We start from the raw sequence: 14,288 nt of genomic DNA, 5'->3' as shown, positions 1-14,288 counted from the left end.
TAAAAAATTATTTAATAGAATACAAAAATATTATTTCAACAACAATATCACCACACCACTGTAGGAACATATAATGAAGTTTTCAACATTAACATGATCATGCGATCAAGTTATCAACTTCACTACACCAACATAAGATTTATGATTTTGGATGTTGATAATTAATGTCATTCATGAGGACCGAAACCTAAAATAATATAAAATGATTATTTTGCCTTTATTAAACGGTAAGTGTCATCAATATGTGTCTTTACATGATGAAGTTTAAAAAATATACAGAAATATTCTTTGAAAATTGAGAGCTTTTTGTAGCTTAAATTTTCTGATTGATTGTGAGTGTTTTCTTAATTTTTGCTCCGTCCTTTTCTTTGCAAGTTTGAATAACTCCCCACTCCTTCACCTAGCATATCATGAGTCATATTTCTCTCCACTATTCCATAATCTAATTTTAACTTGGTCTCATCTCAAGGCTTTCAAAATTTTGACAAACACTCCCATGAGACGGTCTCATGGATTAATTATGTAAGACAAATCTCCTATTTGAGTCATCCATTAAAAAGTACTACTTTTTATGCCAAAAATATTACTTATTATTGTAAATATGGGTATATTTAACACGTCTCACGTATGAGACTATCTCACAGGAGTGTTACTCTTCAATTTTAAGTTTGCCCGCTACATATTCTTGGGCCGCGGCCTTTTTTTTTCCTCTAATGTGTTTGCTGCATTTATAAATTCCTGGGTTGAGAATTAATTCTAATTTGGGTTGAAAAATGGCTTAAACTTTTATGTGCTAAACAATAATTAATGTCATTCGTGAGGACTGAAAAATAAAATAGTACAAAATAATCATTTTTGCTTTTTTATAAACAGTCGGTGTCATCAATATGTGTGTTTACATAGTTCCAAAACAAGAAATTAAACACTTAAAAATGGCTTCCATCTCTTTGATCTCCGGCATAGTGCTGCTATTCATCACCATTCTGTACGTTTCACGGCGGCGGAGGAACCCCGAGAACCGCCTTACTCCGCCACAACCCCCGCGGGCATGGCCCATACTCGGCCACCTGCATCTTCTCGGAGGAGACGACCACACTTGCTTCACTTTCAGCAGACTCGCCGACAAACACGGCCCCGTTTTCGGCCTCCGTCTGGGCTTCCAGAACGCCGTCGTGATCAGCAGCCGCGAGGCGGTGATGGAAGCTTTCACCGTGAGAGACAAGTCATTCGCCAACCGGCCAAGAAACAGCTCCGGCGAGCACCTCGTCTACGACAGCTCCGCTTTCGGATTCGCCAATGGATTGTACTGGCGGGACATGCGGAAGCTCGTCTCCTCCGAGGTTCTCTCCCCCCGCAGCATCGAGAGAAGGAGGAATTTGCGGGCGCTAGAGATGGACCTGAGCATCAAAGAACTTCACTCCCTCGCTGTGAAGAATCGAAACCCCGTGAATCTCAGCCAGTGGACGGAGCAGATGACTCTGAACATAATCGTGAAGACGCTGGCCGGGAAGCGATACGGAAGAGATCCCGACGGCGCCGTGGCGGAGGAAGTGAGGAGATTCAGAAGACTTATCGGAGATATTACGAATCTAAGCGGGCAGTTTGTTTTGTCGGATGTGATCCCGTTTCCATTGCTGAAATGGGTGGATTCGAAGGGGCACATCAAGAAGATGAAGAAGGTTTCAAAGGAATTGGACGGGATTCTTGAGGAGTGGATAGATGAACATCTGAGGAGAGGGAAAGAAGTGGGAGATAATGAAGCAGATTTCACCGATGTGTTGCTTTCCGCCATTGATGAGAGATTGGAAGAGATCCATGGGAAGACCAAGATGACCATCATCAAAGCTACCATTGTGGTATGTGGCCGCTGCATGTCTTCAATTTTTATCCTACACGTGTTGCATCTCAGATCTACTCCCACTATTATTTGTTTATTCTTTTTTTTTTAAAACTATTTGTTTATTCTTGTTCTACATAATATATATATCACATATAAATATAATGACCAAATTTCAAAAAAAAGTTATTATAATTACAATATTATTTACTTTTTGGAAGCTAGGAAACCAAAAGAACCGACCATGTTTTATATAACCTTTTGATATATGTTTGAATGATGCAGAATGTGATCTTAGGGGGATTTGACACAACATCTGTGTTCCTATTATGGGCTTTATCACTTGTAGTACAACACAAGGAAGTCATGAATCTTGCCCAAAAAGAGATTGACTCCAAAATAGGGAAGCAAAGATGGGTTCAAGAATCTGATCTCAACAACCTAGTCTATCTCCAAGCCATAGTGAAGGAAACCCTGCGCTTATATCCGCCTCTGCCGCTGTCCGTTCCCCACCAGGCCGTGGAAGACTCCCAACTATGCGGATACTTCATTCCAAAAGGCACGACCTTGTTCGTAAACCTGTGGAAGCTGCATCGCGACACTCGGTTCTGGGTCGACCCCGAAAAGTTCCAGCCTGAAAGATTCTTGAGCGGCCAATTATTGGACGTTCTTGGGCAACAATATGAGTACACCCCATTCGGTTCGGGCAGGAGGGTGTGCCCCGGAATTACTTTCGTGGCACATGTAGGGAACCTCACCCTTGCCCGTCTCATCCAGGGTTTCGACCTCGCCACTCCGGGTGACCGGAATGTGGACATGAGTGTACGGTTTGGAGTCCCCATACCTCGGGCAACTCCGTTGGAAGTGATCATCACCCCTCGCCTAAATTCTCAACTCTATGAAGGCTTATGAGATCAGATCGTAAATATATATCCGCGCGTACTTCTAAAAAATATATATAATATGTCATATGTTAGTTTCCGTAACCAGCATGTGTTATATAACAATCTTATATATCTGTATTATTAAGTGTTATAATGTTTTATTTTATAAAATTTCAATTTCGTTAAAATATTAATATTTACTTACAACCATTTTGATCAAAATAAAATGTTAGAAAATTCAAGACATAACTTGATCACTTATAGCGGTGACTTTTCTATTACTATATGTAATACAATAACATCCTACATGAGCTATATGATGAGGTCATGATATAATTTTGGATTTTCCAAAACTACACTTCATCTTATCATACTAACTAAATGCTAGGCCTTCTGATTTCAGATTTAATTCACGTTGACTGTGAATAATTTTTTTAATTTAATTAAAAATATTAGAATTTTTTTGTAATTTCTCTCTTCAAGACAAACAAGTCTCGTGTTACGCTCAAGTGATCCGTCTAGTGCGGATGATACATTCTATCTTAATTTATAATCTGGAGCACGATTGTATTTTTATTGATCTAAAAAAAAATTGGATGATTTTACATTATTATTGTAACTAACGTGGAATGGGGCACACACGTTGGGTGTAACGTAAGATATGGAAATAAGATGCCAAAATTATTTCTCTTTTCATATATATATATATATATATACCAAAAATTTTATTGGTTTCGTGAAATAATTAATATAATTAAAATAATAATTCTAAAGGTACATCTAATATTTCGTACAAAAAAATTTATAACAATTATATCCCGAGTTTTTGCTTTTATATCGTGAGATTTTGTATTCAATATGTCATAATATTTGATAAATAAAATTATTTTATTGATTTTTTATGGGATAAATTTGTTGTGAAAAAATCATGGACAAATATACCCTTGCTTAAAAAATCTTATTTCTCTTCACCACCCATAAACACAGAATCCCTATTTTTTTCTCTGCAAAAGGTTAAAGAGAGGGTGTGAGATCTGTGTTCGTTAGAGGAGAACACCAAAATTTCATACGATGGCATAAAAGTGGGGCTTGAAGGAAAACCACTTGAATCCACAGCTCCATTTCTCCGGGGATAAAGTTTGTTTCTGCAGAAAATGCCAAGTACCCCTGCCCACCTTGTAATACATCTCAGGCCAATTATAGCGAGACAAACAAATCAACCTGATGAAAAGAGCTGGATTCTCGAGTCGGACTCTGATAAGATGTAGCTAGTTCGAGGCAGCCAACCTCCTAGAACAGGGATAAGAGTAGAGAAGAGATTCAGAGAGAATTGAATGTTTTTATTTTCTGAATTTTTGGAATTACAATCTCTGTCTTCGCATGGGTTTTTCCCAACTATTTATACTTTCTGTCAAGAGTCAACTCTCTTTGAATTCTACTTATTCCACTACTTACACATATTCATGTACATTTATTTATGATTTATTTATTTGCAAGTACATAATCCCTCAATTTTGTTGGAGTGTGCCTCATTCTTCTAGTTCTCGTGCTTTGAAGGTCTGCTCTAGCTGTATCATCACCCTCCTGGCGAAATAGCACCTTGTCCTCAAGGTGGAAAGTAGGATATATATTGACAAAAGCCCTCATATCCTCCCATGAAGTCTCCTCCAACGGCAAACCCTGCCATTGTACTAAAAGTTGAACCAACTCCACAGAACCCCGTTTGACAATACGAGACCCCAACACAGCCAATGGTGTCACCACCGGTTGATTAGCCTCAGCCAAAGGTGGAAGAGACAATAGGGGGCATGCTCCGGATTCGGGCATAACTTTAGAACCTAAACATGAAAAACATCATGAATTTTAAAGTGCTCCGGAAGGGCAAGCTTATATGCAACCAGAACAATCTTCTTCAAGATTTTAAATGGACCATAAAAGCGTTTACTAAGCTTAATGAACTTTTTACCCGAAACCGAAAGCTGCCGATATGGCTGTAAGCGAATATAACACCATTTTCCAACCTCAAAGCATGTATCTTTGTGATGTCTGTCGGCGGAAGCCTTCATACGGACTTGTGCATGCTGTAAATTGGCACGGACAGAACACAACACCTTATCTCGATCAACCAGTCACTGATCCACCACTTCCACCTCAGGAAACCCCACAATATACGAAGGAATAGATGGCGGTGGTCTGCCAAAAACCACCTCAAAGGGAGACATACGAAGCGCAGAATGATAACTCGTATTATAGCAAAGCTCAGCCCCAATCAGATACTTCACCCACATATGTTGCTGTTCCGAAACAAAACTACGCAAGTACTGTTCAAGGCAGCGATTCAAAACCTCTGTCTGACCATCTGATTGCGGATGGTAGGCACTGGACATGTGTAAAGAGGTGCCACTATTCCGGAATAACTCCTGCCAAAAACGACTTAAAAAGACGGATCCCGATCCGACACAATGGTTTTAGGAAAGGAATGATGTTTAACAACAATGTCCAGAAAAAGCAAAGCCACTTGCACGGCTGTAAATCCCTCACGCAAAACTCCAAAGTGAGCATATTTAGACAAACGGTCCACGACCACCAAAATAACCAAGAAACCATTCGAACTTGGAAAACCCGTAATAAAATCCATTGAGACATACTCCCAAACATTACACGGAATCGGTAAAGGATGTAATAATCCCTGTGGTTTAGAAGGATTATATTTCACCTGCTGAAAAATGTGACACTGTGCAACATAATCTCGTACATTTTTATCCATATTTTCCTAGTAGAAGGCACACCCCAATCTGGACCGAGTCTTTTTAACACTTGCATGACCTGCTAAAGGATTATTATGAAATTCATAAAGCACTTTTGGCTAGAGGGTTGAAGATGGATTTATGCAAATGCGATGATGTCGGTAAACCAACCCATCTCGACATTGATACAGAACAGAATGGGATTCCGAATTAGAATATTTTTCTAGCAATGCTTTGTAAAAAGGATCTGTGAGAACTTCAGAACGAATTTCAGATGTAAGATGGAATATAGGGGCAGTAATGGCGAGTAAGGAAGAAGCTACAAGTTGGGTGTCTCCAAACTCACGAGATAAAGCATCCGCAATGATGTTGGTCTTGCCTGGCTTGTATTGAATATAAAAGTCAAAACCCAAAAGCTTGATCAAATATTTTTCCTGCTCAGGTGTGTGTATAGCTTGGTTAACAATATCTCGAAGACTTTGGTGATCAATGATAATAGAAAAATGGTGGCCAAGAAGATATTGCCGCCATTTGGAAATGGCTTGTGTGAAGGCATATAACTCCCGAACATAGGTAGAATCCCTTGTCATGCGAGGAGAAAGCTTTTTACTAAAGTAAGAAATTTGATGGTCCTTTTGAAGTAGGGCAGACCCAATCCCACTCCCCGAAGCATCGGTTTGAAGCTGGAAAGAAACAAAAAAATCTGGCAAAGCAAGAATGGGAGTTTGAGTTAAGGACAACTTGAGGTTATCAAAAGAAGTTTGGGCTGTTGAAGACCACAAAAACTGATCTTTTTTTAGAAGATCAGTGAGGGAAGAAGCAATTTGAGCATAACCCTTGACAAACCTCCTATAAAACCTAGTTAATCCCAAAAACCCACGAAGATCTTTGATAGTAGATGGGATAGGCCACAGTTGAATGGCCTCGATTTTTCTCGGATCAGGTGCAACTCCCTTAACTGAAACAATCTGACCCAAGTAGTCAATTGAGGATTAGCCAAAAGAACATTTGGAACGCTTGACAAAGATTTAATGTTGACGTAGAAATGCCAACACCATATATAAGTGCTTAAGGTGATCGACATCAAACTTACTGAAAACTAGGATATCATCAAAAAAACAATGACAAACTTACGAAAAAATAGTTGGAATAAGGAATTCACTGAGGCTTGAAATGTGGAGGGTGCATTGGTAAGGCCATATGGCATTACAATGAATTCATAATGGCCCTCATGGGTGCGAAACACTGTCTTATGAATATCTCGGGGGTGGACCCTAATTTGGTGATACCCCGATCGTAAATCGATTTTGGAAAAAATAGAGGCTCCATGAAGTTCATCTAAGAGTTCATCTATTGTGGGAATAGGAAAACGGTCTTTAATAGTAACGTGGTTCAAGGCTCTATAGTCGACACAAAAACGCCAAGTCCTTTCTTTTTTTTTTTTGACTAACAGGACTGGTGATGAAAAAGGGCTATGACTTGGACGAATGTGTAAGGTCCAAAAGTCCACTAGCTTAATCACGTTAAGATAATTAAATCATGTGATTTAATTCATGTTATTTAGTATGCTTAATCGTTATGTTTAATTATGTGAATTATTTGAATGCCTGAAATATTATGTCATATGTATGATTTTAAAGTTTTCATGTTGGAATTAATCTTGGGTCGCAGGAACGAGTCTAGCCTTGAAACGAGTTAAGAAAATATTTTAATTTAAGTTTAAAGGGATGCAGTGTATTTTTATTTAATTATGAGAGTAAAAATTTTAAAGGATTTTAAATGTAACTAATGGGCCGTGTTAGAGCTAATTAGTCACAAAAGAAATAAGCGTTCAGAGTTTTATTCTGAACTCTCATTTGAACGCTCATTTTTTTTTTAACTCAAAATCTCTCTTAAACACTGCGATCTTCAGGCTAGGGCTCTTCAACTTCTCAAGGCTAGATCGTTTCGCAGTCCAGGTTAATCCCAATCAGACGATTCAGGAAAGTTTTTATCGTTTTGAAACCCATTCAAGAATATAGCTATTTTAAAGATTTAAACCCTATGTTGAAGATTGATGATCTATGCATATTTCTTGATGATTCATGAGTATGTTTTTTAATTGTGAAATGTGAGGCGTTCTTGATGTTTTCGGTATAAGTTTGATGAAATATAAGGGCTTAGATGTTTGAAATCCAAACTTTTTGGTTGAGTGTGTTGGGTGTGAATTTTTTATTCAAATCTTTGAATTTATGGATTGATGAATGAGTTTTGAAGTGTTATTAGAAGATTCATTTGAGTTTGGTATTGTTTTTCCAAGGTTTATGATGGTTGATAGGTTTTAGAACTCAAAAATCGGAATTTTTGGTGAAAGCTTGATGTAGATTCGTAAAATTCAGAAAAAATTTCCGAAGTGTCCAGTCCCTGGAAAGGGGTCCGGATGCCCTCTGTCCCAAAAAAAAAATCGAAATTTTGTTGTGCACGGATGTTGGCACGGGGTCCGTGCCCCATCCGAACACGGGTCCGTGCAAGGGTCCGGACTAGGGTCCGAAATGCGTCTGTCCCAAACTTTTTAACCTTCGTTTTAAGGGTCCTAAACTCATGTTCATGTTATTTTAAGATGTCTTAAGTATATTTAGGAGGTTTTATGCAAACATTTAAAGTTTTGAATGTCCGTGATGGACGGAATGACTCACGTGGACCAAATATACTTTATAATGTAAGTTATGTTTTCAAACTTCATGAAAAGTATTTTTCCATGAAAATCATGAAATGTAGAAAGTATTTTATGCATGAAGGGTTCTCACATTGGTTTATGCATGCACGACATTGTTTTATGAAAGTTCATGATTATGCAAGAATGACGATTATATGTATGAAGCATGATATGTTATGATGTATGAAAAATATTTTGATGACTTATGCATTTTGTGGTGATTGCATGGGGTATGCACTTCGGGATGAGCTCCGGAGCGGCTATCCAAACATGGCTCACGGGATGGTTATACGGGGTATGTACTTCGGGATGAGCTCCGAAGCGGCTATCCAAAGAATGAAAGTTACGGGCATAATGTCATATGCTTGTTGATCAACAGAAAACTATGAATGACTCGTTATGACGGTTACCACACTACTCATACTTCATCACCCCAAATATATTTATGATATGACTATATCAAAGTTATTTTTATTGCACGAAAGTTTAAGGCAATGTTTTCTCCTTTAAAATTAGAAAATCCTTTTCTGCATGTTCTTGCTGAGTCTTTTGACTCACTATACTTGAATGGTGCAGGTAACGATGATGTGGATGCTTTTATTGATGATTATGTGGGCGGACATGAAGAAGAGGCAGAGGTCGGTCCAACAGGAAATGCATTAGTATGAATGCTTTAGAATGGAAGATGTTTTAAACATTTTTATTTGATGAGAGGCAAACAAGTTTTAATTTTTAAGTTGATGGCCATGTTTGGCAAATATTTTGGGACGCTATTCTATTTTTTTGCACTTATTATACGCTTTTTTAATAAAGATGATGATGCTTCCGCAAAGTTTTTATTTTTTCCAAAATTGTAAGTATGTATGTTTGAGTAACGTTTCGATTGAGAAATTGGGACGTTACAGCTTGGTATTAGAGCAGTTCGCTCTGGGTTTGTTTGCACGCATGCATTCTCGCCACGACCCTATGCTTCGTCTTCATGTCTGTAAGTTTTATGTTATGAATTGTTTAAGATGCATGATAGTAATTACGATTAATAAATTATTCATGTTGATTATGATGTTATGTTTAAATAACGCAATTAAGCAAGTGGACTGTATGGACATCAGGATCATGGCTAACCGTAGGAATCCAAACAATGAGGACAATCAGAATAAATAATTTTTGGCTGGGTCGGCGACTCTGTTGCAAGAGCAGAGTAGAGCCCAAGGGGAACAGATCCAACAGTTAATCCAAGTACAAGCGTGCGGGCGGAACAACAATCAGCCGCTATTGACCAATCCGATCTTTAAGCAGTTTAAGGATTTAGGGCCACCAGAGTTTAAAGGAGGGGCTGATCCCCTTGTAGCCGAGGAATTGGTGCAGTCAGTGGAGACCATTTTTGACTACATGTAGCTCACTGATGCAGACCGTGTGAGGTGTGCCATATTTATGTTCCGTGATGATGCACGGGTTTGGTGGCAGGGAGCCCGTTCTGCTGTGGATATGACTACGTTGACTTGGAATGAATTCAAAGTTGTGTTCTATGGGAAGTATTTCACTATCAGCACCAAGACTAGACTTTCCAGGGAATTTCTTTGTGCCCATGATTTCGGTTAATGCTGCAGAGGAGTTGAAGAATTTCACAGAAGGACTAAATGCCACTATTCGTCGTGATGTCAGATTGAGTGGGGCACAAACGTACCAAGCAGTAGTCGATGAGGCTGTGTTGTCAGAAAAAGATGAGAATGATATTATCAAAGAATCGCAAGCGAAGAGAATCAGTTACCAGGGGAGAGAGCAGCAAGGGCCTAGTCAGAAGAGGCCGTACCAAGCTCCAGCTCAAAGAAGACCACAGCAGCAGCGCAAAAACCCTAATCAGGCGCGACCTCAGGGACAGAATCAACCGAACGCCAATGCTCCAAGGCCGGCGAATGCACCTATCTGCCATAAGTGTGGGAAATCACACTCTGGTCAATGTATGCTGGGGACCAATACTTGCTTTCTTTGCTAGAGGCCAGGGCATTTTGCCAAAGACTGCCCGCAATCAAAGGAGCCTGTCAAGGGAAGAATGTTTGCTATGACTCACAATCAGGTTGACCCAGATTCTGCAATTGTCACAGGTATGATCCGTATTGCTGATTTACCTTCTTTTGTGTTGATAGATACAGGATCTACGCACTCTTTTATGTCTGCTAGTTTTATGATGAAATTGAGGGTCTTGCCGGATGAATCTATTTTAGAATCTGGTATGTCATTACCCTCGGGAGAAGAACTGAAAAGTAGTCGTGTGGTAAGAAATTGCAAGGTTCAGATGCAGATTCTAGTGTTGTGTGCAGATTTTATTGTTTTGAAGATGGTGGATTTCTATGCGATTTTTGGGATGGAATGGTTGGCTCAGCATGAGGCTATTATTGACTGCAAACGGAGAACTGTCTCTTTGAAAGATCAGAACAGAAAACCATTTGTGTACCGCAATACATCTAAGAGGAGCTCACCAGGTATGATCTCTGCAGGAACAGCTTGGTAGTTATTGAGTAATGGGTGTATAGGATTTCTTGAAAGTCTAACTAGCGAGCTGGAAGTGCAGCGACCGAAACTTGTGGAAGTGGAGGTAGTGAAGGACTTTCTAGAAGTTTTTCCCGATGATGTTGCGGGATTGCCTCTAGTCAGGAAAGTCGAATTTGGGATAGAATTGATGCCTGGAACTAAGCCAGCTTCTAAGGCACCATACAGATTAGAACCGACTGAGATGAAAGAACTGAAAGATCAATTGCAAGAGTTGCTGGATAAGGGGTTCATCAGACCGAGTGTATTGCCATGGGGTGTACCGATGTTGTTTGTTAAGAAGAAAGATGGGTCAATGAGGTTGTGCATTGACTATAGAGAGCTGAATCGAGTTACAGTGAAGAACATATATCCCTTGCCCAGAATAGACGACTTTTTCGACCAATTACAAGGGGCAGAGGTGTTCTCAAAAATTGATCTAGGATCAGGCTACCATCAGCTGAAGGTGAAGGATGTAGATGTGCAGAAGACAGCATTCAGGACTCGCTATGGCCATTACGAGTTCTTAGTAATGCCATTTGGGTTGACCAATGCACCAGCTATGTTCATGGATTTGATGAAGAGAGTGTTTCAACCCTTCTTGGATCAGTTTGTCATAGTCTTCATAGATGACATATTGATCTACTCTCGCAATTTAGAGGAGCATCGTCAGCACTTGACTACAGTGTTGCAGATTTTGAAAGAAAAGCAACTGTATGCTAAGTTCAGTAAGTGTGAATTTTGGATGGAGCATATTTCATTTTTGGGTTATATAGTTTCAGCTAAGGGAATTGAGGTGGATCCGTCTAAGGTGGAAGCGGTCCGAAATTGGGTTGCTCCAAAGAATGCTACAGAAATACGGAGTTTCTTGGGATTAGCAGGCTACAACAGGAGATTTATTCAAGACTTTTCCAATATAGCTCTACCACTGACTTCCTTAACTCGAAAAGGTGTGAAGTTTGTGTGGTCAGAATAATGTGAGAAGAGCTTTGCAGAATTGAAGGAAATATTGATGTCAGCGCCAGTGCTAGCAATTCCCGAAGGCACGGGTCATTTTGTGGTTTATACCGATTCTTATAAGAGTGGATTAAGAGCTGTTTTTATGCAAGATGATAAAGTAATAGCATATGCATCTCGACAGCTGAAGGTCCATGAGAGGAACTACCCGATTCATGATCTTGAGTTGGCGGCAGTTGTTTTTGCTTTGAAGCTATGAAAACACTACTTGTACGGCGAAAGGTGTCAGATTTTCACTGATCACAAAAGCCTAAAATATTTATTCACTCAGAAGGAGTTAAACATGAGGCAAAGAAGATGGCTGGAATTGGTGAAGGACTACGACTGTGACATTAGCTACCATCCAGGCAAGGCTAATGTAGTAGCAGATGCATTGAGTCGCAAGTCTACAACATTGAACCAATTGACAGTCCAACAGGAGTTGATTGCTGATTTTGAACGGATGAGCTTGGAGGTACTCGGACCCAGGGATGTGTGCACGCTATCAACAATACAGTAGTACCTAATTTGCTCGATAGAATTCGAACAGGCCAAGTTTATGATGAACAGTTGATAACCTGGAGAACAAGAGATGAGGCTAAGGGTAGTACACTGTATACCATCAAAGACGGCATTGTGCATCACATAGGTAGAATGTGGGTGCCAGTAGTGGATTCATTGAGAATGGAAGTGATGACTGAAGCCCATACTGTTCCGTATTCTATTCATCCAGGGAGTACAAAGATGTATAAGGACCTGGAATCCTTATATTGGTGGCCAGGTATGAAGAAGGATGTTGTAAAATTTGTGAGTGAATGTTTGACTTGTCAACAAGTGAAGATCGAGCATCAGAGATCGGCAGGACTCCTCAAACCATTGCCACTACCCACATGGAAGTGGGAAGATGTCACTATGAATTTCGTGGTAGGATTGCCAGTTTCACCGCGAAGGATGAACTCGATTTGGGTGAGAGTTGACAGGTTAACTAAGTCAGCTCATTTTATTCCAGTTAGGAATAACTTCTCGATGAATCAGTATGCAGATTTGTACATTCGAGAAATTTTCAGATTGCATGGAGTACCAGTGGTAGCGCTTAGTCGTGTCACGCCCAAATTAACCCAACTCAGATTAAACAATTAAACATGTAGTAGCGAGAGTAGGATCATTCCCACGAGGAAAGTGAAATTTATCTGTGTTCTTAAAATTACTGAAATTAAATAAAAAAAAGGGATTTGGATTTTAAAAAATAACTACTAACAATTTAAAACAAAATAAAATACTTAAAAACAAGTCTTGGTATCAGTCGACTCTACCCTTGAAATTATTCATTTGAACATCGATTCTCTAAAAATAATTAATTCTCATTGAATATTCACCATTGGAAATTTAATTCTTATTTCACCTTAATTTTAGTTAACTAGACACAAGCGTTCTAAATTAACCCTTACCAATGAATTAACCCAATACAAGCGATCAGATTTAAACCCACGACAGCATTCAAACTAGTAAAACTGATAAATCTAGACAACCCATACACAAGCGGATGAATTTAGTCTAGTCAATTTTTATCCCTACAATTCCTAATCTCACTAGCGGACGATTATTAATTTTAGTTGCTTCACAAATCAGAGGTTTCAAACAATTACGGATTTGAATTCTAATTTAGCAGTAAATTGTATAGAAATCACAGGCCTATAATCTCACACACAAGCATGGCAATCAATTCAGAATAACTCTTGATACGCAATTTGAATTAAACAAATACAAACTGAATCTCACAAATTAAATAAAATCAAGGGTTTCGTCTTCCTTCAACCAAGAACAAAAACTAAAAGATTAAAATCTAAGAACAAGGAAGAAAGAACCAAGCCTCCAGAAGATTTCTCTCTGTCTTCGGCCGTCCAAGTCTGCGTCGTTCCCTCTGATCTCCTCTATTGTGTCTTTTAAATCTCTTTTATATGTCCTCGAAGCCCGTCAAAGAAAGTCCGACAAATCGAGTGTTTTAAAGTTACAAAAATCGGCCAATTTCTTGCACAGAGCAGCGCAGGCGCACCTACAAATCGGGAGGGCGTGCCTTAGCTTCTTATTTTCACTTCTTTTCACGTCCAGGGACGGCGCGGGCGCGCCTATAAATCGGGAGGGCGCGCCTTAGCTTCGCATGTGTTATTCTACAGCGAGCGATAATTTTCAAAAAATCATATCTCACAATCTAACTGTCGGATTGAGCTGAAATTTGGACAGCTGCTTTAAAACATCTTGAACTTCATTCTGAACGGTGAAGATTGGATTTAGACTTTTAAAAAATTAAATATAATTTTCAGATCATTGCTGCTCCGTAATTCATTCTCGCGCAAAAGCTTTCCATCTTTTCCTCGACAAAAAGATACGTCCTATACAATAAACACGGGAGCGTGTAATGTAGACATGATGCATGAAATACAAACTAAAACTTAATTAAAACAAATGAATGCATGCAAAAACGACAATGAAATGATATGAAAATATGCAACAAAAACATGAATATCAAATACCCCCACACTTACTCCTTGCTCGCCCTCAAGCAAGTTATGCAAAACAATATGCAAATAAAACAAAATAATCAT

The 14,288-nt window shown here is 39.1% G+C and overlaps 1 protein-coding gene across 1 annotated transcript; it reads left to right on the top strand.

The window, feature by feature from the left end:
• Nucleotides 1–926: 926 nt before the first annotated feature.
• On the top strand, nt 927–2,859 carry LOC140875928 (nicotine N-demethylase CYP82E3-like). The gene is made up of 2 exons (XM_073279761.1): nt 927–1,856; nt 2,123–2,859. Exons 1-2 carry the CDS (start codon nt 933–935, stop codon nt 2,747–2,749), a joined length of 1,551 nt encoding a protein of 516 aa, XP_073135862.1. The 5' UTR covers nt 927–932; the 3' UTR covers nt 2,750–2,859.
• Nucleotides 2,860–14,288: the final 11,429 nt, after the last annotated feature.

This window comes from Henckelia pumila, chromosome 1 (assembly GCF_033568475.1).
Source record: "Henckelia pumila isolate YLH828 chromosome 1, ASM3356847v2, whole genome shotgun sequence".
In the NCBI taxonomy this organism is placed as follows: Eukaryota; Viridiplantae; Streptophyta; class Magnoliopsida; order Lamiales; family Gesneriaceae; genus Henckelia; species Henckelia pumila.
This window is presented reverse-complemented; position numbering and strand designations above follow the sequence as displayed.